This window comes from Rissa tridactyla, chromosome 23 (genome assembly GCF_028500815.1).
Source record: "Rissa tridactyla isolate bRisTri1 chromosome 23, bRisTri1.patW.cur.20221130, whole genome shotgun sequence".
Classification (NCBI taxonomy): Eukaryota; Metazoa; Chordata; class Aves; order Charadriiformes; family Laridae; genus Rissa; species Rissa tridactyla.
Genome location: NC_071488.1, coordinates 2,742,705 through 2,766,736, shown reverse-complemented (window position 1 = coordinate 2,766,736; position 24,032 = coordinate 2,742,705). Strand labels below are relative to the sequence as shown.

The 24,032-nt window shown below is 61.8% G+C and overlaps 5 protein-coding genes across 13 annotated transcripts in view; 4 read left to right on the top strand and 1 right to left on the bottom strand.

Moving 5' to 3' along the window:
• Nucleotides 1-1,318: 1,318 nt before the first annotated feature.
• On the top strand, nt 1,319-5,824 carry PRUNE1 (prune exopolyphosphatase 1). The gene is made up of 8 exons (XM_054182632.1): nt 1,319-1,470; nt 3,454-3,558; nt 3,636-3,841; nt 4,064-4,248; nt 4,336-4,494; nt 4,607-4,701; nt 4,791-4,949; nt 5,098-5,824. The coding sequence occupies exons 1-8, from the start codon at nt 1,432-1,434 to the stop codon at nt 5,419-5,421; spliced, it is 1,272 nt and encodes a 423-aa protein (XP_054038607.1). The 5' UTR covers nt 1,319-1,431; the 3' UTR covers nt 5,422-5,824.
• Nucleotides 5,825-6,425: 601 nt separating this feature from the next.
• On the top strand, nt 6,426-8,035 carry BNIPL (BCL2 interacting protein like). Of its 3 annotated transcripts, XM_054182637.1 has the most exons (8): nt 6,426-6,503; nt 6,586-6,755; nt 6,836-6,970; nt 7,077-7,179; nt 7,268-7,399; nt 7,507-7,593; nt 7,724-7,822; nt 7,908-8,035. In XM_054182637.1, the coding sequence occupies exons 1-8, from the start codon at nt 6,433-6,435 to the stop codon at nt 7,948-7,950; spliced, it is 840 nt and encodes a 279-aa protein (XP_054038612.1). In that variant the 5' UTR covers nt 6,426-6,432; the 3' UTR covers nt 7,951-8,035. The 3 variants fall into 3 exon arrangements, with proteins under 3 accessions (XP_054038612.1, XP_054038611.1, XP_054038609.1); XM_054182636.1 differs by having other exon boundaries at nt 6,473-6,755; nt 7,736-7,822; XM_054182634.1 differs by having other exon boundaries at nt 6,473-6,755.
• A 277-nt stretch (nt 8,036-8,312) lies between these two features.
• On the bottom strand, nt 8,313-13,593 carry CDC42SE1 (CDC42 small effector 1). Of its 3 annotated transcripts, XM_054182638.1 has the most exons (6): nt 13,453-13,593; nt 12,310-12,476; nt 10,169-10,363; nt 9,967-10,077; nt 9,304-9,378; nt 8,313-9,166 (listed from the first exon to the last, which is right to left on the bottom strand). In XM_054182638.1, exons 3-5 carry the CDS (start codon nt 10,220-10,222, stop codon nt 9,307-9,309), a joined length of 237 nt encoding a protein of 78 aa, XP_054038613.1. In that variant the 5' UTR covers nt 10,223-10,363; nt 12,310-12,476; nt 13,453-13,593; the 3' UTR covers nt 8,313-9,166; nt 9,304-9,306. The 3 variants fall into 3 exon arrangements, with proteins under 3 accessions (XP_054038613.1, XP_054038614.1, XP_054038615.1); XM_054182639.1 differs by lacking the exon at nt 12,310-12,476; XM_054182640.1 differs by lacking the exons at nt 12,310-12,476; nt 13,453-13,593 and adding an exon at nt 11,786-11,809.
• Nucleotides 13,594-18,092: 4,499 nt separating this feature from the next.
• On the top strand, nt 18,093-19,944 carry MLLT11 (MLLT11 transcription factor 7 cofactor). The gene has a single exon (XM_054182738.1). It carries the CDS (start codon nt 18,093-18,095, stop codon nt 18,360-18,362), a length of 270 nt encoding a protein of 89 aa, XP_054038713.1. The 3' UTR covers nt 18,363-19,944.
• Nucleotides 19,945-20,547: 603 nt separating this feature from the next.
• The window catches only part of GABPB2 (GA binding protein transcription factor subunit beta 2), a 16,047-nt gene continuing 12,562 nt past the window's right edge, over nt 20,548-24,032 (top strand). Inside the window, exons 1-3 of one of the 5 annotated variants that reach the window (XM_054182735.1) lie at nt 20,548-20,671; nt 23,016-23,078; nt 23,341-23,480. In XM_054182735.1, the coding sequence (XP_054038710.1) occupies nt 23,373-23,480 (108 nt within the window). In that variant the 5' untranslated portion in view covers nt 20,548-20,671; nt 23,016-23,078; nt 23,341-23,372. Of the gene's footprint in view, nt 20,672-20,824; nt 20,884-21,603; nt 22,870-23,015; nt 23,079-23,337; nt 23,481-24,032 lie in introns of those variants that run through there. The other 4 variants (XM_054182737.1, XM_054182733.1, XM_054182736.1 and 1 more) reach the window with 4 other exon arrangements.

The window sequence follows — 24,032 nt, the reverse complement described above, 5'->3', positions numbered from 1 at the left end:
GGGGGTCACCCCAGGGCCCCCCCGACCCACCTCCACCGCCCCCAAACTGCCCCAAAACACCCCAAAATGCCGCCACAATGCTGGTGTCGCCCTCAATCCACACTCGCCCCCCCGCGGCACCACCAGGACAGGGGGGGTCACCCCCCCAACACCCCCCCCCCCCACAGCCCAAGAGCCCCCGGTGCCCCCAGCCCCGCTCTTACGCTGCAGCCGCTTTGCTCTCCTTTTCCCTCCTTTTCCTCCTTTATTCCTTTTTCTCCTTCTTTTCCCTTCTTTTTTCCTGGTTTTCCTTCTTTTTCTCCTTTTCTCCTCCTTTTTTCCTTCTTTTCCTCCTTTTTCCTTCTTTATTCCTTTTCCCCTTCGTTTGCCTTCTTTTTTCCCTTCTCTTTTCCCTTTTTTCCTTGCTTTCCTTCTTTTTCTCCTTTTCTCCTCCTTTTTTCCTTGGTTTCCTCCTTTTCTCCTTCTTTTTTCCTTGCTTTCCTCCCTCCTTCTTTTTTGCTCCTTCTCTCCTTCTTTTTTTCTCTATTCCTCCTTTTTGCTCTTTCTCCCCCTCCTTTTCCCCTTCTTTATTCCCCCTTTCCCCCTTCTTTTTTCCCCTTTTTCCCTTCTTTTTTTCCTCTTTTCCCCTACTCTTTCCCCCTGGCCGCGCAGAGGCCTGCTCTCCGCCGCCGAGCCCCACGCTCTCTGCCGGGGAAGGCGGATTAACAGCCTGAGGAGAAGGAGGAGGAGGAGGAGGAGGAGGAGGAGGGAAGCAGGGTGGGGAGCGCAGGCCGCAGCCTCACACCCCCAGTTCCCTCCGTCACGCCAAGGCGTACGGGCGGCTTCCCCGGGCGAGGCCTCACCGGGTGGCACCAGTAATAAAAGAAAAATAGAATAAATAAATTAAAAAAAAAATTTAAAAAAGTCACCCAATTTGCCGCTTTCTTCCTCATTTTGAAGCCCGCCGCTGCCCTTTCGCCCGCTGACGGGGCCTACGGCTCGCACGACCACCGTGACCTCGAGTGATGGCGCAGCTTGAAGGGAGTTGGGGGGGGGGGGGGGGGGGGGGGGGCCGGGAAAGAGACCAGGCCCGGCCTGGGGCGGGGGGGGTCTGGGCTGTCGGAGGGGAGGTGTTGGAGTGTCGGGGGGCGTTGAGTTTTTTCGGGGTTTTTTAGGGTTTTTTGAGGTGCGCCCCCCCCGCCCCCGTCATCACCCACCGCCCCCCCCCTCAGCGCCTCCCGCGGGGGCTGCCGGGAAGGGGGCGGGGCCAACGGAGGGGGCGGTGCCCCCTCCGTTGGCCCCGCCCCCTTCCCGGCAGCCCCCCGCGGGAGGCCCCGCCCCGAGGCCTGACAGGAGGCCGTGGGGCGGGGGTGGGGGGGCGGAGCTGCCCGTACTGGGCCGTACTGGGTTATACTGGGCCGGGCGGGGTTGGGTGCGCGGTTCGCCGCCGTTATGGAGCGGTTCGTGGAGGGGAACCGGGCGGCTCTGCAGGTAGAGGGGGATGGGGGGTGGAGGGGGGCGAAGCGGGGTGCAGGGGGCTTGGGGTGCCCGGAGGACTGGGAGCCCAGTAAAGGAGGGTTGCAGTGGGAACTGGGATGCAGGGGAACTGGGCCATGGTGGGGGGGGACATGGGGACTGGGAGCCCAGTAAAGGAGGGGTGCAGGGGGGAACTGGGATGCAGAGGAACTGGGCCATGGGGGGGGGGGACATGGGGACTGGGAGCCCAGTAAAGGAGGGTGCAGGGGGAACTGGGATGCAGGGGGAGTGGGGTGCAGGGGGAAGCTGGATCCATGGGGAACTGGGTGCCCAGTAAAAGAGGGTGCAGGGGGAACCGGGGTGCAAGGGGGGAGTGGGGTGCACAGGGTACTGGGGTGCGGGGGGGGAGCTGGATCCATGGGGACTGGGTGCCCAGTAAAGGAAGGTGCAGGGGAAAGCGGGGTGCAGGGGCCTTGGGGTGCAGAGGGCCGCAGGGTGCCCAAGGGCCTGGGGTGCAGGAGGGATTGGGGTGCATAGGGACTGGGTGCCCAGTAAAGCAGGGGTGCAGGGGGAAGCTGGGTGCAGGGGAAAGCAGGGGACTGGGGTGCTGGGGGTGCCCAGCAGAACAGGGTTCAGGGGGAGGCTGGGGGGCTCTGGGGTGCCCAGGGGAGTGGGGGGCGTGGGGACGGGCTGACCAGCGAGTTGGGGTGCAGGGAAAGCAGAGTGCCCAGGGGATTGGGGTACAAGGGGAACAAGGTGCATGGGGACTGAATGCTGGGGGGGAGTGGGGTGCCCAGGGGACTGGGGTACAGGGGGAGAAGGGTGTCGGGGGGGGGATAGAATGGGGTCCATAGGGGCTCGGTGCCCAGGCCCTTGGGGTGCCCAGGAAGGCAGGGTGCAGGGGGAGCTGGGTGCCCAGGGGAGTGGGGTGCACGGGGACTGGGTGCAGGGGTGCCCGGGAAAGAAGGGTGCAGGGTGCATGGGGGACTGGGGTGCAGGGGGCTTGGAGCGCATGCAGACTGGGTGCTCAGGAGAGCAGGGTGCAGGGGGGAAACGGGGAGCCCGGGGACTGGGGTGCAAGGAGAGCAGGGTGCACCCGTCTCCCCTGGAGAGAGGGGCTGGCTGTGTGCTGCCCCCCCGGCCCCTCGACAGCCCAGGCTGGGGTGGCACAGCCGCACCAGGGACACCCCACGCCATTTCCATGGCCAGGGGCTCCCCGGCACCCCCCACCCCAGCCTGCAGCCTCGTCCCCCGGCTGGCAGCACGCGGGCGTAGGTCCCCCACCGGCTGCGGGGTCGTGCCGCAGGCGGCTCTCGGTTGTTTTACTTCCTCAGCTTATACGGAATAAATGAGCGAATCTGGGTTATGGCATGAAATAATTGTCACCGAAAAAGGGCCTGGAGACGGGGCGGCTCCCCGAGCGTGACAGGATGGGCGCCAGCAGCTGGGGATGGGGAATTCGCGGGGTGACATGGGTGACTTTTTTCTTGCTGCTGTGGGCAAGGAAAAAAGGGGTGAAACGTGGTGTTTCGGGGGGAAGTCAGGCCCAAACTCACCGGCTGTGGAAAAACCGCTTTGGTCTGGGGTTAAACTACTAAAGGCTCCCCGGGCTGCGACAGCGTCCCCCAGGGTGGGAAGGTCCCTGTCCCTGCTGCCGCTTGTGGCCAAGCTGGGTTTGCCCGTTCTCCCCGGGGCCCCGATGCGCCCGGTTTTGGGCGCGTACCCCAATGATGTGAAGCTTTTGTGCCAGAAATGGATCCCGGCCAGGTCTCGTCCCAAGGGCTTCGGGCCAGTCAGAGCTTTGGGGATGCCAGGAGCCCATCCCCTGCCGCCGGCAGCTGGGAGATGGGTGCTGGCAGGTGGCATCTGTGGGTGACGTCTGTGACAAGCGGTCCCAGGGACACTGGCATGTCCCCTCAAAGGGGAAGGGACTGGCTTGGGGGTGTTTGGAGGATGGGGACGTGTCACTGCCACGCCTGATGCCTCCCGCCCCGGCAGGAGCACGTCCGGCGTCACCAGGAGATCCACGTGGTGATGGGCAACGAGGCCTGTGACCTGGACTCCACCGTCTCGGCCCTGGCCTTGGCTTATTTCCTGGCAAAGGTGAGGCTCGCCCGCTGGCTCGGGGACAAACGCTGGCTTGGGGGACGCCTCACTGGGTGTCACCCCCCCTGCCGCAGACCTCCCCGCCTCCCAAAGCCGCCTTCATCCCGGTGCTGAACATCCCTCGTGCCGACTTCGCCCTCCGGACGGAGACGACGTTCGCGCTGCGGGAGCAGGGCATTCCCGCCACCTCCCTCATCTTTCGGGATGAGATCGACCTGGGGGGGCTGCACCGCTCCGGGCTGCTCTCCCTGACGCTGGTCGATCACCACGTCCTGCCCGGGTGAGCCGGGGTTGGTGGGGAGGGACACGGGGACAACCGGGGCCACCCACCCAAAGCCTCGCTTTTTCCTCGCTTGATTTTGACCCAGGGCGGGTAAAATCTTTCCCTTTTCGGGGTGTTTTCAGGGTAGGAGGAGAGGAACAAAAGGGGTTTCCAGGCTCTGCGTGGCGTGGCGCCCCGGGGTCGTGCTGGGGGTCTCACCCTCCCCGTCTCACCCGCCAGCGCCGACGCCGCCCTGGAGGAGGCCGTGGTGGAGGTCCTTGATCACCGGCCGCTGGAACGGGACCGAGCTCCCGGCTGCCGGGTGACAGCGGAGCTGGTGGGCTCCTGCGCCACGCTGGTGACCGAGCGGATCACCCAAGGTCCCCCGGGGGTGCTGGACAGACCCACAGCCGCGCTGCTGCACGGTGAGGACGGGCGGCCCCCGCTGAGCCCCATCCCAGGGGGACACTGACGACTGATGGCCTCTGGTTGTGTGTCCCCCCCACCCCCAGGCACCATCTTGCTGGACTGCGTGAACCTGAGCCCGGCCGCCGGCAAGGTGACGCCCAGGGACGTGGCGTGTGTCTCCCTGCTCGAGGAGAGGTTCCCCGAGCTGCCGGCCCGTGACACCGTCTTCGAAGCCCTGCAAGCGGCCAAGTTCGACGTCTCAGGTCCGGTGGGGGCATCCGGGGTCTGGCTGGGAGCGGGTCCTGGGACAGACCCCTCTCCTTGGGGACAAGGACGTGTCCCCGGGGCTCACGCTCGGCCCCTCTCGCCTCCCAGGGCTGACGACGGAGCAGATGCTGCGGAAGGACCTCAAAGTCCTCTCCAGCGATGAGCTGGTCCTCGCCATCAGCGCCATCTACGTGGACCTGGAGGTGAGGCTGGGCGGAGGGGGGAGGGAAACTGAGGCAGGGGTGACACAATGGGGACAGCGAGGTGACACCGGCCTCTCTCCCCTCTCCAGACCTTCCTGCGCCGGCCCGGCTTGCTGCAGGACCTGGATGCTTTCTGCCAGGCTCGGGGCTACACGGGGCTGGTGGCCATGACGATCTCTTTTAACGAGCGCAACGAGCCCTCCCGGCAGCTCGCGGTCTACAGCCAGCACGAGCCCCTCCGCAGCACGGTGAGTGGGGGGGCCCGAGCACCCCAAACCCTCGGCACGGGGGTCTTGGTGGGAGCCGGGCAGTTCTCAGCTGCGGTTTGCCCCCCAAAAACCCCCAATTTTGGAGGTGTTGGGGGGGGTTCCATCCGCCACGCTCCCTCCCTTGCAGGTGTGCCGGGCGCTGGAGGAGGCGACGACGCCGTCCCTGCACCTCCAGCCCCTCCTGAGCCCCTGGCCCTGCCTGGGCACCTACGCCCAGGGCAACGCTTTGGCATCGCGCAAGAAGGTCCTGCCCATCCTGCGGGCAGCCCTGGGGGGGCCGGGGGCTGCCGGGGGGCCGGGGGAAGAGGAGGTGGTCCCGCCGCCCACGCCCATGAACAGCCTGGTGGAGGAATGCCCGCTGGCGCAGGCCGTGCCCCCCCTCTGCCCCCAGGACGTCCTGGAGCGGGTCAGCCGCATCGCCGCCGGGCAGCCCCCCGGCTCCCCGAAATGAGAGCGGGCGCCCGGTGGCTTCTGGGGGGCCCGTAGGAGGAGGTGGGGTCCCTGGGCAGGTCTCGGTGGGGTGCCCGGGCGTGGGGAGGCGGGGGGGTTGTAGCCACCTTTGGTAGAGCTCAGCTCCCTGCCGGGGACGGGTCCTCGTCACAGTTTGCGCCCCCACACCAACGGCCTCGCTGGGGTTTGGTCCCCCAGGGTGGGTTTTCGGGGACCTGGTGGGAGCGGGGCCAGGGCAGCACTGGCACCCGTTTAATAAAGGTGCTGGGGGGGGTTAATGAGTTCTTGCTGTTCTTCCATCCTTGGGGGGGCTGTGGGGGCCCCAGATGGTGGGTCCGGACACGCAGCCAGCCCGTGACTGTCACCCATGCACTCCGAGGATTAAATTTCCTTCTTTTCTTCCACTTTTGGCTCTCGGCTCTTCTTCCGCGACGGGTCCGGCGCTGCCTCACTCACCCCGGGGGTGGCCAGTGCAGCCCCCACCCTCCCTGTGGGCATCCCGGGGGACGAGCCCCCTCTTTTCCTGGGGTGCAGCCCCCCTGCCAATACCCTCCCGGGTCAGAGGAGCATTTCAGGGCCCCCATAGCGTGGACCCGGGGTGGGGGGGGGGGCTTGGTGCAGCTGAACCCCCAAATCCAGCCCAGTTGGGAGGAAACCGGTTGTGCCGCGATGAGCCCTGGCCTCTGCCGGCTGCGAATGCGGCCAAACCAGTTTGGATGAGCCACCAGTGCCGTCACCGGAGCCTGTCACTGGTGGGGAGCCACAGGCTGAGACAGGCTCCCCGGAGAGGTGAGCGGCCCCAGTGCCGGGAGTCTCTGAGGGCTTCTAGAGGGTTGAGTGGGGCTGCGATGGGGGTCCCCGGGGAGCATCCGAGCCGGAGCACCTGTTTGCATTGGCTTTGGGTCTGGAAATGGGGTGGGAAAGGTGGGGAACGGTTTGGAGTGGAGCTGCTGGGGGGGGCTGGTTCCCGAGACGGGGCTGGTGTCTCTCTCTGCAGGTGACGGTGACAAGGATGGCCGTGGGGACGGCCACCGGGGACAGCCTGGACCTGCATGAGGAGTGGCTGGATGAGGATTTTCCCGGGTAAAGGGGTGATGGGAGTGGCACCCCAAACCCGCATGTGTGTCCCCGGGGTCCCCTTGACCCCCGGCCCTGTCCCCGCCAGGCCCCTGCCGGAGGGGTGCTCAGGGGCCGGGGGTGCCCCGCGCCGCATGCGGAGGCGGCTGCCGGCGCTGGAGCGGCCCGAGAGCACCGAGCGCTCGCCCGACGCCAGCATCGACCTTGACCTGGACGCGCTGGAGACGCCCTCAGGCAGCGACGGCTTCGAGTGGGACGGTGAGACCCGGCTGGGGTGGGGGTGTGGGGGACCCCCAGTTCTGCCCCCCCATAGTGCCGCGCTAACCGGCTGCTCGCAGAGGAGCTGCCGCATGGCTGGGGCTTCGCCGAGAGGGCCGGCAGCCGGACGGTGCCGCACACGGAGGATGCACGGCTGGAGGAGAGCGTGGATCTGAGCGTGGTGGAGCCCTACAGCCGGGTCCTCTCCCACGGGGGTAACATGGGGCTGGGTGCCCGGGGTGGGACTCCTGGGTCCCCCCCCTGAGCCCGCTGGGCCTGGGGTAGGGGTGGCGACATCAGGCCATCCTCCGCTCCGGCCAGGGTACCACGGCGAGGGCTTTGGTGCCATCCTGCTCTTTGCCGCCTGCCACCTCCCGGACAGCAGCATCCCCCGGTACGGCTACGTGATGGAGAACCTGCTCAGGTGGGGGTCCTGGGGGGGGGGTCAGGGTCCTTCCCACATGCCCCGTGCCTCAGTTTCCCCAAGCTGGTGGGCCACACCATCCCTCCAGGTACATCGTGGGCACCCTGGAGAGGACGGTGGCCGACCGCTACGTCCTGGTGTGCCTTAGCGGGGCGGCAGCATGGGGGCAGATGCCCCCCTTCGGCTGGATCAAACGGTGCTACCAGGCCATGGACCGGCGGTGAGCGTGCGAGGGCTCCCGGTGAGCGTGCCGGGGGGCAGGGAAGCAGGGGGTCAGCAAACACGCTGAGATCCCGGTGAGCCCTGGAGTATCCTCCTCCTTCCCAGGCTCCGGAAGAGTCTCCAGGCTGTGATCATCGTCCACCCCACCTGGTACATCAAGGCACTCGTGACACTTGCCCGGCCCTTTCTCAGGTAGGGCTGCTCTCACGGGGACGTTCACCTCCTCCCCGGAGCCTCCCGTGCCGGATTCTGGTGAACCGGCCCCATCACACAAGGGTGTAATGAGCTCGGGGGGGGGTCTCGGCCCCACCGTCTTCCCCAGCCCCACCTTCAGTGGCAAGGTCCGGTTTGCCACCAGCCTGTGGGAGCTCTCCCGGCTCGTCCCCGTGGAGCCAGCACACGTCCCCGAGCCCGTCCGGCGGTGAGTGCCCCCCGCAGGGCTGGGGTTTAGGCGGGGGCAGGGGGGCTCATGGTGTGCTGGCCGCGGACGCTTTCTCTCCCCCCAGGCTGGAGCCCAGCTGGGATGGCAGCCGGGACACGACACGGTGACGCACAGGGACAAGCGGTGGCATCGCGGGCTCCTGGCCTGCCCAAAGCGGTCCCCGAGCACCCACGGGGGAATAAAGGACGTGGACGGGAGCACGGTGCCCGGCGTGTGATGGGGGGGTGGGGGGGCTCAGCTTCTGGCAAATTTGGCAGCCCTGGTAGCAGAGGAGGGAGGGAAGGAGCCCTGGGCAGATGCGCTCCTCGGGCCAGCACAAGGGGTTTATTTCGAGGGGGGGTTGTTTTTCCCAGCAGAGGGAAAACCGAATCAAGCATCGTCACTTGCTTACCACCGCCGAGCGCACCGCGGGGCTGGAGGAGCCCGGCGTGGTGTGGAGCATGGCGAAGGGGAGAGCTCTGCCGCCTGGCCGTGATGCCCAGCACACGCTATTTAATATTTAATCCCGGCGCTATTTAAACTATATACACCCGCGCCCGAATTCGGGAGCCCGAGTCCCTCCTCGGGTCGGGCCCCGTCCTGCCTCGGCCAGTGCCGGTGACACCCCAGTGGCGATCCCGGGTAGAGGTGACCCCACCACGGTCCTGCCTCCGAGGTGGCGGAGGCTGCCTAATTGGTTTTTTGAGCTTTTAAAAAAAAAAAAAAAAAAATCCTAAAAAAGAAGGAAGGTGGCGGTTTGCTGGCAGTAGAAATGCCGGCTGCAGGCACCGAGGGCTCGCTGGTGGTGCTGGCGCTGAGCCGCTGCCGGTGAGACACTGAAGCGTCGGGGTTTAATCCCAGTTTTGCACCAAAGCATCGGGGTTTAATCCCAGTTTTGCTCTTCTGCACCTTTCCGAGAGGGCACCACATCAGCTTCAGCATCAGGACCGGCCTCGCCACGATCCCCCGGGGAAACCGAGGCACTGCGGCCTGGCACTGAGGGGCCCATGGGAGATGCCCGCGTGGAAAAAGGGAAAACCAGGAGGTTTTGGCACATCTCGGCTGCGCCCAGCAGCTCCTGGAGTGCTTTGGCTGTGTCCTTTCAGGTGAAATCCCAGTCGGGCACGAGGTGGGGGCTGCTGTCCCCTCTCCCTCCCCGTGTCACCAACCCAATGCCTCCGGGAAGGAGGGATTTTCTGGGGGGGACGCACACGACCAAAAGGCACCGGGAGCCGGGCAAGGATCGCTCTGCATAAATTACCGCGGGGTTAAAGCGCTCGAGGTCGGCTTCTCCTCCGGCTGGGGGATCAGGCAGTTCAAGTTTGGGCTGAAAAAGCCAGGAATCTGCAAAGTCCAAGAGGCCGGGTTACAGACCCACACAAGCAGTGGCTCGTTTGGGTGTGTTAATTAGCAGTGGTGCCTCAGAGGGGGACAGTGGGTGCCCAGGGCTGCCCCAGCCACCCACGCGGCCGTGTACTCACACGCTACAAGACCCGGGAGTTGCTCCACTGTCGCTCCCGACCACCCTTGGACCTCATCTCCTGGACGGCACCAGTCTGCGGGGACGGTGCAGAAATGTGTCATCACCGCTGTGAGACCCATCACCCAACTGTGCCACCCCATCACCCAAACATAAGGCCGCTTTACCCCACCCTGAGACCCACCCCCCAACCATGGGACTCCACCACCCCAAAAGTGACACCCATGAGCCAACCATGAGACCCACCACCCCAACAGCAACACCCACCACCCAACCATGAGACTCCACCACTCCAACAGTGACACCCATGAGCCAACTATGAGACCCACCACCCCAAGAGCGAGACCCACCCCCCCATCAGCAACACCCACCACCCAACCACGAGACTCCACCACCCAAACAGTGACACCAATCACCCAACAGGGACCCACCACCCAACTATGAGACCCGCCAACCCAACAGTGACACCCAGCACCCAACTGTGAGACTCACCACCCCAACATTGACAACTATCACCCGACCATGACACTCACCACCCAACGATAAGACCCAGGACCCCAAAAGCAACACCCACCACCCAACCATGAGTCTCAGCACCCCAACAGCAACACCCACCACCCAACCATGAGACCCAGCACCCCAACCGTGCGCGCGGACAGGGTACCATGGGCAGGCCTTCGCCCGCAGCCATGTCGCCAGAGCCAATGTGCGTCAGATGGACGAAGTTCATGGGCTCCCCGATCATGGAGCGGTCGATCCGTCTCCTCCTCTTCTTCTGCAAGCAGATGAAGGCCATCAGCCCCTGCTGAGCCCACGGCCTCAAGACACCAGACCCTCCCCAAACCGGCCAGGCTGAAGCTACTCACGGGCTGTGGCTTCTCTACGACGCAGCAGCCCAGCTTGTGCCAGAAGTCGCTCATATTCGCGGTGGCGTCCAGCTTCCCTCCCTGCCGGGCTGGCTGCCGGGGGGGCCGCGCCGGTGCAGACACCCTCGCACAGGGTCACTCCATGGGGAGCAGTGGGAGGACCTGGTCGAGGTGGCTGAGCTGGGGGCGATGCACCTGGGGGGAGGCAGAGCCGGGGAAGGGGTGCGTCATGGCAGGGAAAGGCTTGTCCCCGAGCGCAGGGATATGTCAGATGCTGGGGGGAAAGAGGACAGGTGGCTTGGGGATGCTGGGGTGCAGGATCAGCCCCACTCCCCATCCCAGCGCTGCCCCCACGTGATGCATCAGATTGGGGAAACTGAGGCACGGTGTGGAGACGAGCAGCCGGCTGCGGGTTTTGGATGGAGGGGGCAATGCCTGCAGTCCTGACTGCCCAAATCAACCCTAAATCCACTCCCCATCAACCAAACGGAGAGGGAGACCCCCGAGGGACCCCTGACATGGCACAGAGACCCCGGGGCAACCCCCAGGCATCACGCAGAGACACTCAGGGACCCCACGAATCGCACAGCCACCCGGAAGAGTTGCCCCACGGCCAGGGCAGGATCCATCCCCGGCCCCCACCCCGGTGCAGGACGCAGCTGAGGGATGCTGCGGCAGGATGGGGGGGACGGAGGCAGCCACGGCAAATCCCAACTCCCTGAGCCAGGCGGCTATAAATATCCCAGCCTTTCCGAAAAGGGGCCGGAGGTTGAGCTCTTCCGCTCCAGGTTGAAAAGCAGACGGGGGGAAAAATAAATGGGGGCTCTACCCAGCCAGCGGGTCTCTACCCCAAACCCCCACGGCCCCAGGGGGGTGCAGGTAAAGCTGGGCAGCCAAAGGGGGTGTGGAAAGAGGGGTTCACCCCCAAATTGGGTGCTTCCCCCCCCCACAAGGAGAGACAAATCTTTCGCTGCAAAAGCACCCGGCGGCACGCAAAACACTCACCCGCCCACAAAGGGCCGCAGCCTGAGCACAACCCTATATGAGCTGCCAGAGAGTCCCCACACCGGGGCGGGGGGAGCAGCTAGCGGCTGTGCTGCAGCTCGGCCAAGTTTCGCCGGAGCTCAGCCACAGTGGCGGATGGGTGCCGGACCCCACCGTGCCGGCAAACAGGAAAAGTCCCTTCCTCTGCCCCTGCGCCGGCGACGCCGGATGGGTCCAAAGTCCACGGCAGCCGGCGGCGCTTCCTGCCCACAGCGGGGAGGAGCAGGGCCCGCAGCCATGGCTGCTGGGTGCCGGGGCCGGCAGCACCCCAAAATGGGGTGCTAACCCCACCCTGGCGTGCCTAGGTATGCTCCAACCCTGCGGGACTGCATCACCTCCATGCCATCCCCCATTTGCCAGGGCCAGTGGGCAGGATCTGGCCCCGGGGTGACCCAGCTGCACCCAGGAACAACCCGGCAGCCGGCAGCAACCCCAGCCCATCCCCATGGCGTCACGGCACCGAGGGGGAGTGGGTGCCCAACCGTGCCTACTCCCCCAGCATTGCCAGCCTGGCCCCAGGTCCCAGCGGGGAGGCTGAGATGACTGACAGACACCCCCCCCAGAGCCCCTCACCCTGGCATCTGGGCCCCAGCCCCCAGCTTCCCCCCCCGGCGAGCGCGGCTGCTGAGAATGGGCAGGTTGTGACACGTCCGGGGTGGCGTAAACCAGGGCTGTACCCACGCCAGACCTGCACACCGGCGCCCCCCAGCCAAACTCGGCCTCTCCCCCGGGCTGTGGATGGACAGACGGACGGAGCAGGGAGGGCCGGGGGGGGGGGACTGCCTTTTCTTTCTAGCCTGATTTCCTTAGGAAATGAGGCTGCCGGAGCCGGCCCCCGCCATAATGCTCCGGCTCACTGCCGGATCTGGCAGCACAGCAGGAAGGCCTTGGGGGGGGGGGGGGATACCCCCAAATTCGGCATCACAACCAGTCCCCAGAGCACTGGGGGACCTCTGCAGGGAGCCCCAGGAGCAGGCTCAGCCTTGTACGAGCCACCAGCGAATCCCCATGTAAAACCTGAGGGGTTCAAACTGCTGTGAACCCCCCGCTTGGACCCTTCCCCCCTCTTCCCCCCAAAACCACCCTGCAGCACCCACCGGGGCCTCACGTCCTCGCGCCCAGAGAAGGGTGACGGCTGGGGCCGGATCCAGCTGCTCTCCCGGCTCCGGGCGGTTGTTGGCGGCGGGTCCCACAGGCCGCAGCTGCCCCAGTTCCACCCCTCCACTGTGGGGGTCTCACGTAGCCCCCTCACTGTTTGCCCACCCTGCAATGAGTTGTGTCCAGTCTCAGCCCGCCTGGGTGAAGGGGCCCGGTCCCACGGTGGCCCTGGGGAGGGCGGCTTACGGCCCGGCCCGCGCCAGCACACACAAAATGACTTCCCTGTTGGGAAACCACCGCTCGGCGGCTCTGCGTCACCGGCGGGGGACCAAGGCTGTTCGGGGGGGGCCACTCCAGGCCCCCCAGCACTGGGGGTCACCCACCCCAGGGGTGCTCACTTGGGTCCCCCCCCAAGCTCATAAGGGAAGCGGCATGGGGGGATGGGGCCGTGCCAGGTGAGAGCCCCAGGACTCCCCAGATGGAGGCCTGGGACCCCTGGGATGGGGTGGCAAAGTGGGGGGAGAACCCCCTTTGTGTGGGATGGTCGTGGTTGCCACCCGGGGGCACCGGGTGCCAGCAAGGATGGGTCACCCAGGGGGCTCAGTAGGGCTGGGGGGTCCCAGAAGGGCTGGAGATCTCAGGGGTCCTGATAAAGCTGGGGGTTCCCAGCAGAGCTGGGGTCCCCAGGGGTCCTGGTGGGGCTGGAGACCCCGGGGGTCTTGGTAGGGTTGGAGGGTACCGGCAGGGCTGGGGGGTGCCGAGGGTCCCAGTAGAGCTGAGGGGTCCTGGTGGGGCTGGGGGGGCCCGGTAGGGACGGGGGGTCCGGGTAGGGTTGTGGGTCCCGTTAGGGCTGGGGACCCCGGGGGTCCTGGTGGGGCTGGGGGGTTCCGGTAGGGTTGGGGGTTCCGGTAGCATTGGGGGTCCCGGCAGGGTTGGGGGGTCCCGGTAGTGTTGGGAGTCCCGGCAGGACTCCCTGGTCCGACCAGGGGGCTGCAAAGGGGGTCCTCCCGCCGCCCCCCCCGTCCCGATGCCGCCTCCGGTGCCCTCCCCGCCTTCCCACGGCGCTTTGGGGGGCCCTTCCGCGGGGTCGCACCCCTCGGGGGGGCCGGTCGCGGTCCCGGTGGCGGTGGCGGCCCCATTACCTGCCCCGGCGGCGGGTGCGGGTCCCGGTGCGGGTCCCGGTGCGGGTCCCGGTGCCGGTGCCCAGCTCGCTGTGGCCAGGCGTGGCCCGGCGAGTGCGGGACGCGGCGCTCCCCGCCGCCCGGCTCGGCTCAGCCCGGCCCGGCCCCAGCACAGCTCCCACCCTGGGCACCGCCGGCATTGCAGGGGCCGCGGCCGGGCGGGGGGGCCGCCAGCTCAGGGGTGGGGGGGTGTCCCGGGGTCCCGGTGGGGGTGGAGGTCCTGGGGACCCGGTAGGGCTGGGGCGTCCCGGCATGGCTCGGGGGTCCCCGGGTCCCAGTAGGGCTTGGGGGGGGGTGTCTCAGAAGGGATCGGAGTCCCAGCAGGGATGGGGGTTTTGGGGGTTCTGGCAGGGTTGGGTGTCCCCGGGGTCCCAGAAAGGCTGGGGGTCCTGGCAGGGTTGGGGGTCCCCGGGGTCCCAGTAGGGCTGGGGGGTCCTGGCAGGGGTCAGGGGTCCCCAGGTCCTGGCAGGGATGGGGGTTCCAGCAAGGTTGGGGGTCCCCAGGGTCCCAGAAGGACTGGGGTTTCTGGGGGTGCCGGTGGGGCTGGGGTTCCCTGGCAGGGCTAGAGGTGGGTAGCACAACTGGGGTGTAGCAAGGCTGGGGCCCTGGTAGGGCTGGGGGCCCCCACCAGGGCTCAGTTACAATCCTGTTTCCTCCCGAGCCTTATTCCCACTTTTCCCATGAATGGGCCAGAGCCCTCGGGGGACCGAAGAACCTGAAAGGGTGGAAACCCTTGGACCACCCTGCAGCCAGCATCACGCAGCGTTGCACCACTCCCAGCTCAGGGTCCTTCCGCTTGCACAACACCCGCCGCGGCGCTGCCACCACCACCTGCCATGGTCCTGCCATGGTCCTGCCACTGCCAACACCACCACCCGCCACCAGCGCCTGCCATGATCCTGCCACCAGCATGGGCCGGCCACCAGCATGGGCCGGCCACTGCCACTGCCACCCGCCATGGTCCTACCACCACCATGGTTCTGCCACCGCCACCGCCGCCTGCCATGGTCCTGCCACCACCATGGTCCTGCCACCACTGTCTGCCACAGTCCTGCCACTGCCATGGCCACCGGCGAAATCCCCCAGCTCCAGCCACTGGCCAAGCTGCACTGGGACCTCCGGGGCGTCCCTTCCTGCAGGTCCCCAGCCTGCCCAGAGGGACCCACACAGGGGACAGCCCTGGGTGAGCCCCCGAGTGTCCCCCCACCATGTCAGCCCCCAAATCCCAACCATGCCCATCACTCCCACTCCAGAAAACCCAAACAAGGTGTCACTGTCCCCGCTCAGACGGGTCTCTGTCCCGCGCCTGTCCTGCGCTGTCGGGGCGGCCCCAGCTGATAATACCCCGAGTGTCTCAGACCTCATTTCAGCTGAAGAGCCCTTGTTTTTCGGCTTCTTGTGCTGCCAGAGGACATTGTCCCCCCTCCAGCCCCCCCGGCGATGCTGGGTCTGGGCAGCCCTCCCGAAACCGCTGTTATGGCGAAGAGATTTTGGTCCCTGCAGCGCAGAGGGACCCCGCATCGCAACATCCCCCATCTTTCCCCGCAGGGTTTGGCCCCAGGTCCCTTTCCAGGGAGGGACGCTGCAGGTTTGAGGTTGTCCCGTGTGAGCCACCCCTTTCAGTAGGTGACACCCTGAAGCGGATGGGTTGCATCCAGCTCCCTACAGAGTCGCCCAGCCAAGCTGCGCTCCATGGTCTTGGGGATCTCTAAAAATCCATCAGCCTCACCCCCCAGAGGGATCAGCATCTCCACTGGGCCCCCATTTGGCATTTTCCCCATGCTGGGCGCTGGCGGGACTAAGCTGAGAGCGCGTCTATTTAGGAGCAGGGGACATGGGATCCTCTTGGCTCCTGGCGGCAGTGGGGACAGGAGGAGGAGGAGGAGGAGGAGGAAGAGGCAGAAATAGCCCGGCTGAAAGCCGAGCGCTGGCAAAAGGACTTGGCACCAGCAGAAATGAGCCATGCACAGGGATTGGGGAGGAAAAGGCAGAAAAAAACCACCCTAAAGCCCCAAAGGAATGTTAATCCCGGGCAAAGCCCAGGGGAGAGGAGGGCAAGGACTGCTCTCAGCCTCACAGGTGCACAGATCCGGCCTGTCCTCCCCCAAAAAAGGGTGTTTTGGGGCTGAGCGGTGGCCTGGGCACGGAGATTTGCAGGTTGGAGGAGTAGCGTTGGGGTTTTCTTTGCTGTCCCGCTCCAGGGGTCACCATCCCTCTGCCACCGCATCGACAGAGGGGCCATGGCCATGGCCCGGTGCCCAGAGGTGCCGTGGCGGGGAGCGGGGGGCAGCGGGGCTGGGCGAGGTGCCCCCCACCCCTTGGGTTGCAGCAGCCCTTCTCCCAGCCCTGGCAGCGATGCCGGCTTTGGGTGTCTCCCTCCTATTTCTGGCTCCATGTCTGGCTTCAGACACAAAGCTGAGATATTTTTGCCGGGCAGCATCAGCACCAAACACCCAGACTCAGGAACACCATGAAAAAAAACCCTACCTGGGTTTTTTTGCACCAAACTTCCCTGCGCTTCACCCGCAAAGTGCCCTCCTGCAGCCCAAGGCTTGGGGGTACAGCAGCACCCCATTTCTTCGCACACAGGTAAAAAGAAACCTGTGCCAGCTGCTTGGAGGCTGGAGGAAAATGATCCGTTCATCTCCTGAATCCTGAGCTGGAGGCTGCAGGAGTGAATCGGGAATCGCTGCGGGAAATCTCCCATCCTCTCTAGGTTTAATATATCCTCGTCTTGGGGGTCTAGCGCGCAGGATCCCCTCCTGCTCGTCCACGTCGGCCATCCTCCCCCTCCCTGGCGCGGGTGGGAGCCGCTGACTCATCTGCCCGTCGTCTTCTCCCCCCCCCACGACGAAGGGGAATTCATCGAGCTGCTTCGAGGGGCTGCATTGCAGACCCAGACGCGCCAGCAGACAAAAGCGACGCTGCAACGCCCGCGGCTTCCCAGCACAAAGAGCCCAGCCGGCATCAAGCCCACCCTTCCTCGACAGGTAAGGGACAGCGGGATGCGGGCAGAGGGGGATGAAAAGCAAGAGGATGCTTTTTTTTGGGAAGAGATTTGGGTGAAGAGGGGCGTTGGCACTCCAGGATTTTTTTTTGAGGGGGGAAGTAAGCAACAGCCAGCAGGGATTAAGTGGATAAAGGTGTTTTTGGCCACACGGGATGAGTAGATCACACTGATCCCAGGGGAAATGCTCTTCCTTGGGGGTGACACGCAACACAGGAGGGTTTTTTACCCCACATTGATTGCCTTCTCTGGATATTTGAATTTTTGATTTCTTGTCACTGAACTCCCTTTTTCTCCCTTGTGAAGCTTTAAAATCCATTGTCCGCAACATCCGTCACTGTTAAATAATTCGCTGCCTTTGTGCAGAAAGACACCCGGGGATATATCCCTGGGGAGGAGGCTATTTCAAAGCACCAGGGCTCAATTTCCCCAGGGGGTGACACAGGAGCCTTTCATAGCCTCCGAGTTACATCGGGAATCTTAAATTTAGCAGCTGGTCACCCCTCATCACACGGACGGGGAGCGAGGGAGGGCGTGATTCAAGGTATGTCTGAATCATCCTTTAGGATTTGGATTCCCAAGGATTAAAATGGGAAAAGGAGGATATTTTGGGTCAGCCAGTTGGGGTGGGTTTTTTTTCCCACCTCCGTTGCCAAACACGCGGAGGTGAATGACATAATTCTGCCAGGGAAAAGCAAGTCAGCGCGGCAGTGACTCAGCTCAGGCCCTGCCGCGCTGGAGAAAAAGCTGAACCACATCCCCTCCTGCTCTTTCCCAATTCTGCCTGGATCGGGGTGGGGTAGCGGGAGGCACTCTGCAGCATGGCGGGATGGCACGGTGGGATGGCACGGCACCGGCACGATGGCACGGCACCGTGGGTGGGGTGCGATGGCAACGCCGAGCGATGCTTCTTCCAGCTCCTTCTAGAGGGTTTGGTCATGGTCCCCCGGGGCGATGCGATGCCATGAGCTGGGGAGGGAGGGGGCAGCATGGGCTCTGCAGGCACTGGGGGGATGCGCAGGGACCCCCCCTCGCTGTCCGCTCTGTGAGGGGCTTGGCATAGGGAAAGGGCGAGAGCCTTTTGCACGTTTGGTGGGAAAAGGGTTTATTTGGATCCTGGTTTCTGTCCCTGCCGGCAGAGCGGGACGTGGGGGACAGCCCGTCTCTGCTCCCTGCTGATGCCACCCCACAAGCATCGAGGTGCCCAGGATGGATGGCGGGACCCCTGGATGGATGGATGGCCCCCACCCTGCCCATCCTTCCCACACTCCGGGGTGGGGAAACTGAGGTGAGGGGCAACAAGTCCCATTGCACGCCCCTCCAAATCATGGCTCAGAGAAGGGCCATGACCGACGCCGTGGATAAGACCAGTGGCAGAGCTCAAGTCTGCACTTAGACCCAGCCTAGAGTCAAACCTCCATGATGCCACACTCCTGCCCCATCGATTTTTTTTATTTAGGGGATATCCTTTGGGATTTGGTCAATATGGCAATGCTGGAGAGTTTTGATCACTTTGGGGCAACTCCTGTGGCTTTGGTAGAGCTTTTCTCCTCCTCTTCTCTCCCCTTGCCCCCTTCCCCTTCACAGCCTGAAAATGCTGGACACCATCAGCAGCCAGTACGACTCCTTCATCTACTGGAGGATGCCGATCCCACGGCTGGACGTGGCAGAGCTGGAGGGGCTGGGGCTCAGCGACGTGGCCCTCTACAAACCCAAAGGAGGGCTGGGCAAGCTCGCCGGCGAGCGGGACCGGGTCAGCCAGGACATCTCCGAGGAAGAGGACAGTCTGCTGCAGTTCAACAGCTTTAATTTCTGGAGAGCTCCTATCGCTAGCATTAGCTCCTTAGATTTCGATCTAATTTGAAGCCCCCCTTTCTGCCTCTCTGCACCCCCCCTGCCCTCTCCCTCTCGGCTAGGCATGCAAGGATTTGGTTTTATTGTCAGTTCGGAGGTTGTTTTTTTGTGTTTCCGGGCATTTTTTGAATCGCTAGTTAACTCAGCAGTTCACCCCGGCCCTGACGGTGATGGGCTCCCCGCAAAGCTTCGACCTCTCTCCACCTTCTCCCTCTTTTCTTCCCTTCTTGCCGTAGTGCTGGAAACACCACGACGGTGCAAGCAGGGGGTAACAGCACAGGGGACAAATACGAGGGGAGGGGGCAGAAACAGGCAACCCATTGCCCCACGTCTGCATGCCAGCGGGTGCGGGAGGGGCTGGGGGGTTTCTGTGTGACCCTGGGCGTCCCCGAGCTCTGGGACGAGCATTTGAGCTCATTTCTCGTGTGCTTTTTTAAGAAACTCATTTGTGCAAAGGGAGTGGCGCAGGACAGATGGGAATCGTCTTCGTTTTGCAGAAAGCATCGTCCCTGCTCCTCTCCCAGGGGCGCAGAGACCCCCTGCGCTCCCCTGGCCCAGTTTCTCCAAAAGCCGCTTCACTCCTTAACCTTCCCCTTGGGATAATTAAGGTGGAAGAAGCAGGGATGTGCCCGGGACATGAGCACAAACCTCCTCCTTGAAAGAAATCATCTCTTTGAGCTTTGTGTCTTGAGCCCAAGCGGGAGAAATGATGGCCAGGAGAATAAATACACATGGAAATGCTCCAACCTTGCTTGGGGGGCGTCAAGGCTGGATGTTCACTGCCTGAAATTTGATTTTCCCCCCTTTTTTTATCCCCCATGTACCTTATCCCAGGTGTGACTCCCAATTGGGACAGAGGCCAGGTACACCATGGAGTCCAGATGGGTAACGAGGGCCGAGCTGAAAGATAAGATGGAGAATTTAGTCTGATCTTACACTAAAATGAAAACATTTCTGGCTCCCACCTAGTTAATCAACCCCTTTAAAAATAACAATGAAAAAATGCTGCATCCACGCAAAGTAGAAGCCTTGCATTTTCCTCAGGGAGGTTTTCACCTGCGTTCTCCCTGAGCTGAGGTTCATTTCTGAGCATCATCTCAAAATAGGGGGAAAAAAACAACAGCCCTGAATCCTTTTTGGCTTTTAAACTGGTGTGGGTTTTTTTTTTTCCAAGATTGTTTTCTGGGAGAGTGAACACAACTGGTTTGTCTTCTTGAATGTGCTTTTTGGGGGTTTGTTTGGGGTGAAGTTGTGATGTGGAGCGTCCTGAAATTGTCCTAAGAGTTGTGGGGGGGGTACGTGGCTGGGGGGAGGCTGAGGCAGCACTATAAAGGTGCCCCAAAACAGGCAAATATCGGAAAAATCTGCACTCTATTACAAAAATGGAGAGCAGCTCTCCTGTAACCTCCAGAAATGACCCAGCCTGCTGACTTTGAACAACCCGTGTAAAACCAGAGGGGAAAAATGTAAACTCTCCTATGCAGAGCTGTTCGATTTCTGTGTTCCCAGCTGGGAAAACCCGCAGGAGAAGTATTTATTATGAAACTTCAAATAAAATGATTTAGAAAACATACACATTCCTGTGGACACGATCCATGTAGACCCGCATCAAGTTCTTTCCTTGATTTGCCATTAAGGTGTTTTAAATCTTTTTATGGCAAGCTAAGAACCACCACGAGAACATCTACCCATGCACCTGCAAATCCTGCAGAGGGTTTAAGCATGGAAAAAAATAAACCTAAGGGGTTATTTTAATTTAAGATCATTAAGGCTGTTATTTAAACTCCAGCTTTTCCAAACACCGCAGAAAAACGTCTCAGAGGAACCCCAGAAGGGAAAGGGGCGCCAGGGTTTAAACATTTCCCTCAAAAGAGGCACTTTGATTATGTCAGGGGCACCTGAGGCGGTAACACACCATGGAAAGATGGGCTGATGCAGCCTGAGGGGAGTCCAACCCAAGACAGGAAAGCACTCAGAAGAGACGGACACACATACTCGTATATATTTATAGACACAAACCTCTCGAAAGACCAAAATCCCCTACAAAACATAACAATCAAACACCCCACACCAGGGAGGCGCCCCCGCCATTTTAAACTTGGCGCCTAAACGCCTCAGCCGGCACTAACTGCAGGGGCGCATCACCCTCTTCCGCCGCGAATGCTGAGAGTAGCGTCTTCCTCATATCCTTCCCCTAGAGAAAATACTCCTCATTTCGGGCTCCCCCGTTCTCGCCGCCCTCCTCCAGGCCCCTGGATGGGGAGGGAGATGGGGAAAAGAAGGAGAAATTCCCTAAGCCCGCCCCGTTCCCTCTGCGAGGTAAGGGCTAACCCACCCGTCCTCCGCCGACGGATTACTTTTTTTAATTTTCTGCGCTCGCGGTATCCTTCCGCGTTCGCCTCGTTTCCGTGTCGGCCATTTTGTGTGGCTGCGGCGGGAGGGGCGGGAACAGCCGCCAAGGGGCGAAGGCGGGGGGGGTGGTGTCGCGCGCTGGGAACAGCCGCGTGCCTGGGGGGGGCCCGAGCCGCCGCGTGAGTGGGGCCGGGGGCGGCGGGGGGGGGACCCTGCTGAGGGGAGAGCCGGGGCCGTGAGGGGAGACACCCCCCCCATGAGGGAAGGGGTCGGGGGGGCGAGGGGAGACCCTCGTGAGGGGAGGGGTTTGAGGACGCGAGGGGGACCTCCCCCGAAGGAGGGCGTCGGGGGGAGGAGGGGGAACCCCCGTGAGGGAAGGGGTTGGGGGGGATGAGGGGTACCCTCTGTGAGGGAAGGCGTTTGAGGGAGTGAGTGGGATCCCCCCTTGAGGGAGGGGGTCGGGGGGTTCGGGGACACCCCCCCGTCCTCCATGAGAGAAGGGGTCGGGGCAGCGAAGGGGAACCCCCGTGAGGGAGGGGTCGGGGGAGGCTTGGGGAGACTCCCCCCGTGAGGAGAAGGATCGGGGGGATTAGGGTGATCCCCCGTGAGGGGTGGTCTTGGGGGGGCTGAGGAGGGCGTCCCCTGTGAGGGAGCAGGGGCAGGTTTGGAGGGGATGGGAACGGGCTGCCTCCCCACCCCCACCCCACGGGGGTGTTTTGGGGGTCCCGCCGGGGTGTCCGTGTGGGGGCGGTACTGGGGGGAGGCAGGAGGGACCCTGAGGGCGTCCTGGGTGGGAAGGAGGATCCCTGCCCGGGGAGTGTCGAGAGGATGGGTCCCTCTTGGGGGGGGCCTCGGCCAGGAGAGGGGAAAGGTGCTCCTGTCTCCAGCAAGGGGGGGGGGCTCGGGAGATTCGGGGGGCCCTTGAGGCAGGCCTGCAGAGCTGACCCCACGCTGGCCCTTCGTAGGGGGGTTTAAGGGTGTTTGAGGAGCGTGCTCTTCCCTTTTCCTCCTGAAATGCAGCGAAGGGAAGGTGGAGGAGTTGTCAACAGTTGTCTGAGCTGCGAATACTGTAAAATAACTTAAAAAAAAAAAAAAAAGAGAGGGAGCCTCAGAGTTAAATCCTCCCTGAAAGTGTCCAGCTGAGAAGAGAACAGGAATGCAAGGAGAGGCCTCCAAATAATTAATAAGTGATAAACGTTCAGTTTAATACGAGGAGAAAAACTGCTGCTTTTTGTTAATGATCCAACTTCTCCTTTCTTTTCCAAACGCACTCAGAGTGGTGAACTCCAGTCTTGCAAATACTTCAGTTGGTGGTTGGCTTTGTGAACGCAGAGTTCATGCCCGGAAAACATGCAGGTGTTTTCAACGTGGGCGACGAGAAGGAACATTTAAAAAATATTCTCTGTCCCGCAAGAAGTGAGAAAGGGGAAAAAAAAACAACCCCAAACTGGAAAGTCCTAAAGGGCAGGTGGTTGTGGCAGTCAGACACATGCATTGTAAATGCATCAAAGCTCCTGATTGCAGGGTAAACTCTGAGTAACTGCTCTGGGCTCTCGATTTCTGAGCTTCAGGTGTTGCATGTAATAACTGTGCGCCTGGAAAAAGTGATAAGTTCAAATTATGAAGTGAAATGTGTTTGTGGAGGGAGATGATGTGGGCCATGTATCCCCGTGAGATTTAAGGGGGGAGGTTTGCTGTTTGGCTTTCCTTTGATGGGCTTGTGCTACTGATAGCTGGATCTAGTGGTCACTGAGGACAGGGTGGGATGTTTCTCTTGAAAGAAGAAGAAATAAGAAAGGACTAGAGCTTTCCAGCTGTCTCATGGAACTGCGATCGAAGGAAAGAATTCAATCGAGGGCCTCAGTGCTGTTGGAGTCGCTGTTATGCTGGGTGGCACCGTGCCTGTTTGCACAGACATCCGTTTGTAGCCGCTTACTGAGCGTTGTACATGAGTTAATGGGTAGACTTTAAAGTCAGTCTTTGATAGGACTGGCGTACCAGCGTAACCCCATCGCTGGGGAAAATGCTGTAGTTCACTATTGCCATAATTATGCTATGCTTTATGTAGCTTGGAATAAATAGAGATGCTGTTGTCCAGGGCGTTGAGCGCAGCTTTTGGATTCTGCTCCTTTTATGACCTTGAACAAGCCACTGCAGTTACCAAGGTTTGTTTTACCCTCTACCAGCAGCGAACAGGGATGGTTCCCCCATGCTTAGTTGCTTGTGCTGGGGTCAGAGGGAGTGTCTCAGAGATTAAATCATGTTCTTAAAGAGCTTTAAATTGTGAACAACTTTGCTGGTGCTTTTGTAGGTTCTGCTCTTGGAACTGGATCCACATGGGCAAGTCTTTGTGTCCGTGCAAGGCGCTGTTGAGGTAAGCAGGATTTTGCAGGAGCTCTGGTGGCTTGTGGTGTCTGACGCATTTGCTGACCCCGTGGGCTGCCTTCCTGTGACGTTTCAGGGCATGGAACTGAAAAATACGATAGATATTTATGCTTGTTTATTTGATCATGTTGGGCCTAGTTCTGTATGGGAAGATGGCGTGTCCAGATGGGCCGTAGTTGTACATGTTAAAATGTCTCTGCCTCACTGCTTTTTGTTTGCTTTCCATACCTTGCTCCCGCCTTTTAAAGCAGCTTTCAGCAAATACTTGTTCCCATGTGTGAAGATGTCCTTGGTGGACCTAGGGAAGAGGTTGCTAGAAGCAGCTCGCAAAGGCGAAGATGACGAAGTGCGAAAGCTGATGGCAAGCGGTGCTCCCTTCACCACTGACTGGGTACGTCGGGGGAATAGCCGCTGGTTTCCTGTGTGAGCGGGTTGTGTGTGTGCGCGTGCTTCAGGGCTGAACCTAAAGGATACAAATGGAAATGGGAGCAGTAAAACCAGAGCATAGGTTGGCAGATAATGCATGTCTGGATTTTTGTGATGGAGCAGATTCCAGATGAAGCGCTTTAAAAACCAAGCCCTTCCTCAGGCAAAGATGAATCGACGTTTGGGTAAAGATTGATCTCTGCGTCCTGCACGAGAGCACAGTCACAGGCACCGTGCTGTCCCGGACAGCAATGTGTACAGGGTTCGGTGCTTTGAGACGTACAGTTCCCCACAGGTCAGACAAATGACGAGTCAAGTCAAATTGGAAGAACTGTTAAACCTCTCAGTAATAGGAAGTTCTTTTAAGAATGCTTTGTTTAATTGGTTAAACTCTGTCAATCAAGAAACTCGTCCTTGATTGGTTTCTTTTTTTGTTTCCTTAAAAAAGCAAAACCCTGAAAACAAACCGGGCCATCCTGGGTTGGAAAGGAAATAAAAGCTTTAACAAAACTGAAAA

Bases quoted from the DNA above. Each gene is read 5' to 3' on its own strand.
- PRUNE1 (XM_054182632.1), top strand. From the start codon at position 1,432: ATGGAGCGGTTCGTGGAGGGGAACCGGGCGGCTCTGCAG. The intron at 4,702-4,790 runs GTGAGGCTGGGC...TCCCCTCTCCAG, and splicing joins CCATCTACGTGGACCTGGAG to ACCTTCCTGCGCCGGCCCGG. The intron at 4,950-5,097 runs GTGAGTGGGGGG...CCTCCCTTGCAG, and splicing joins ACGAGCCCCTCCGCAGCACG to GTGTGCCGGGCGCTGGAGGA.
- BNIPL (XM_054182634.1), top strand. From the start codon at position 6,473: ATGAGGAGTGGCTGGATGAGGATTTTCCCGGGTAAAGGGGTGATGGGA. The intron at 7,180-7,267 runs GTGGGGGTCCTG...CCATCCCTCCAG, and splicing joins GTGATGGAGAACCTGCTCAG to GTACATCGTGGGCACCCTGG. The intron at 7,400-7,506 runs GTGAGCGTGCGA...CCTCCTTCCCAG, and splicing joins TACCAGGCCATGGACCGGCG to GCTCCGGAAGAGTCTCCAGG.
- CDC42SE1 (XM_054182638.1), bottom strand. From the start codon at position 10,222: ATGAGCGACTTCTGGCACAAGCTGGGCTGCTGCGTCGTAGAGAAGCCA. The intron at 10,078-10,168 runs GTGAGTAGCTTC...ATCTGCTTGCAG, and splicing joins TCGTAGAGAAGCCACAGCCC to AAGAAGAGGAGGAGACGGAT. The intron at 9,379-9,966 runs GTACCCTGTCCG...CCGTCCCCGCAG, and splicing joins CGGGCGAAGGCCTGCCCATG to ACTGGTGCCGTCCAGGAGAT.
- MLLT11 (XM_054182738.1), top strand. From the start codon at position 18,093: ATGCTGGACACCATCAGCAGCCAGTACGACTCCTTCATCTACTGGAGG.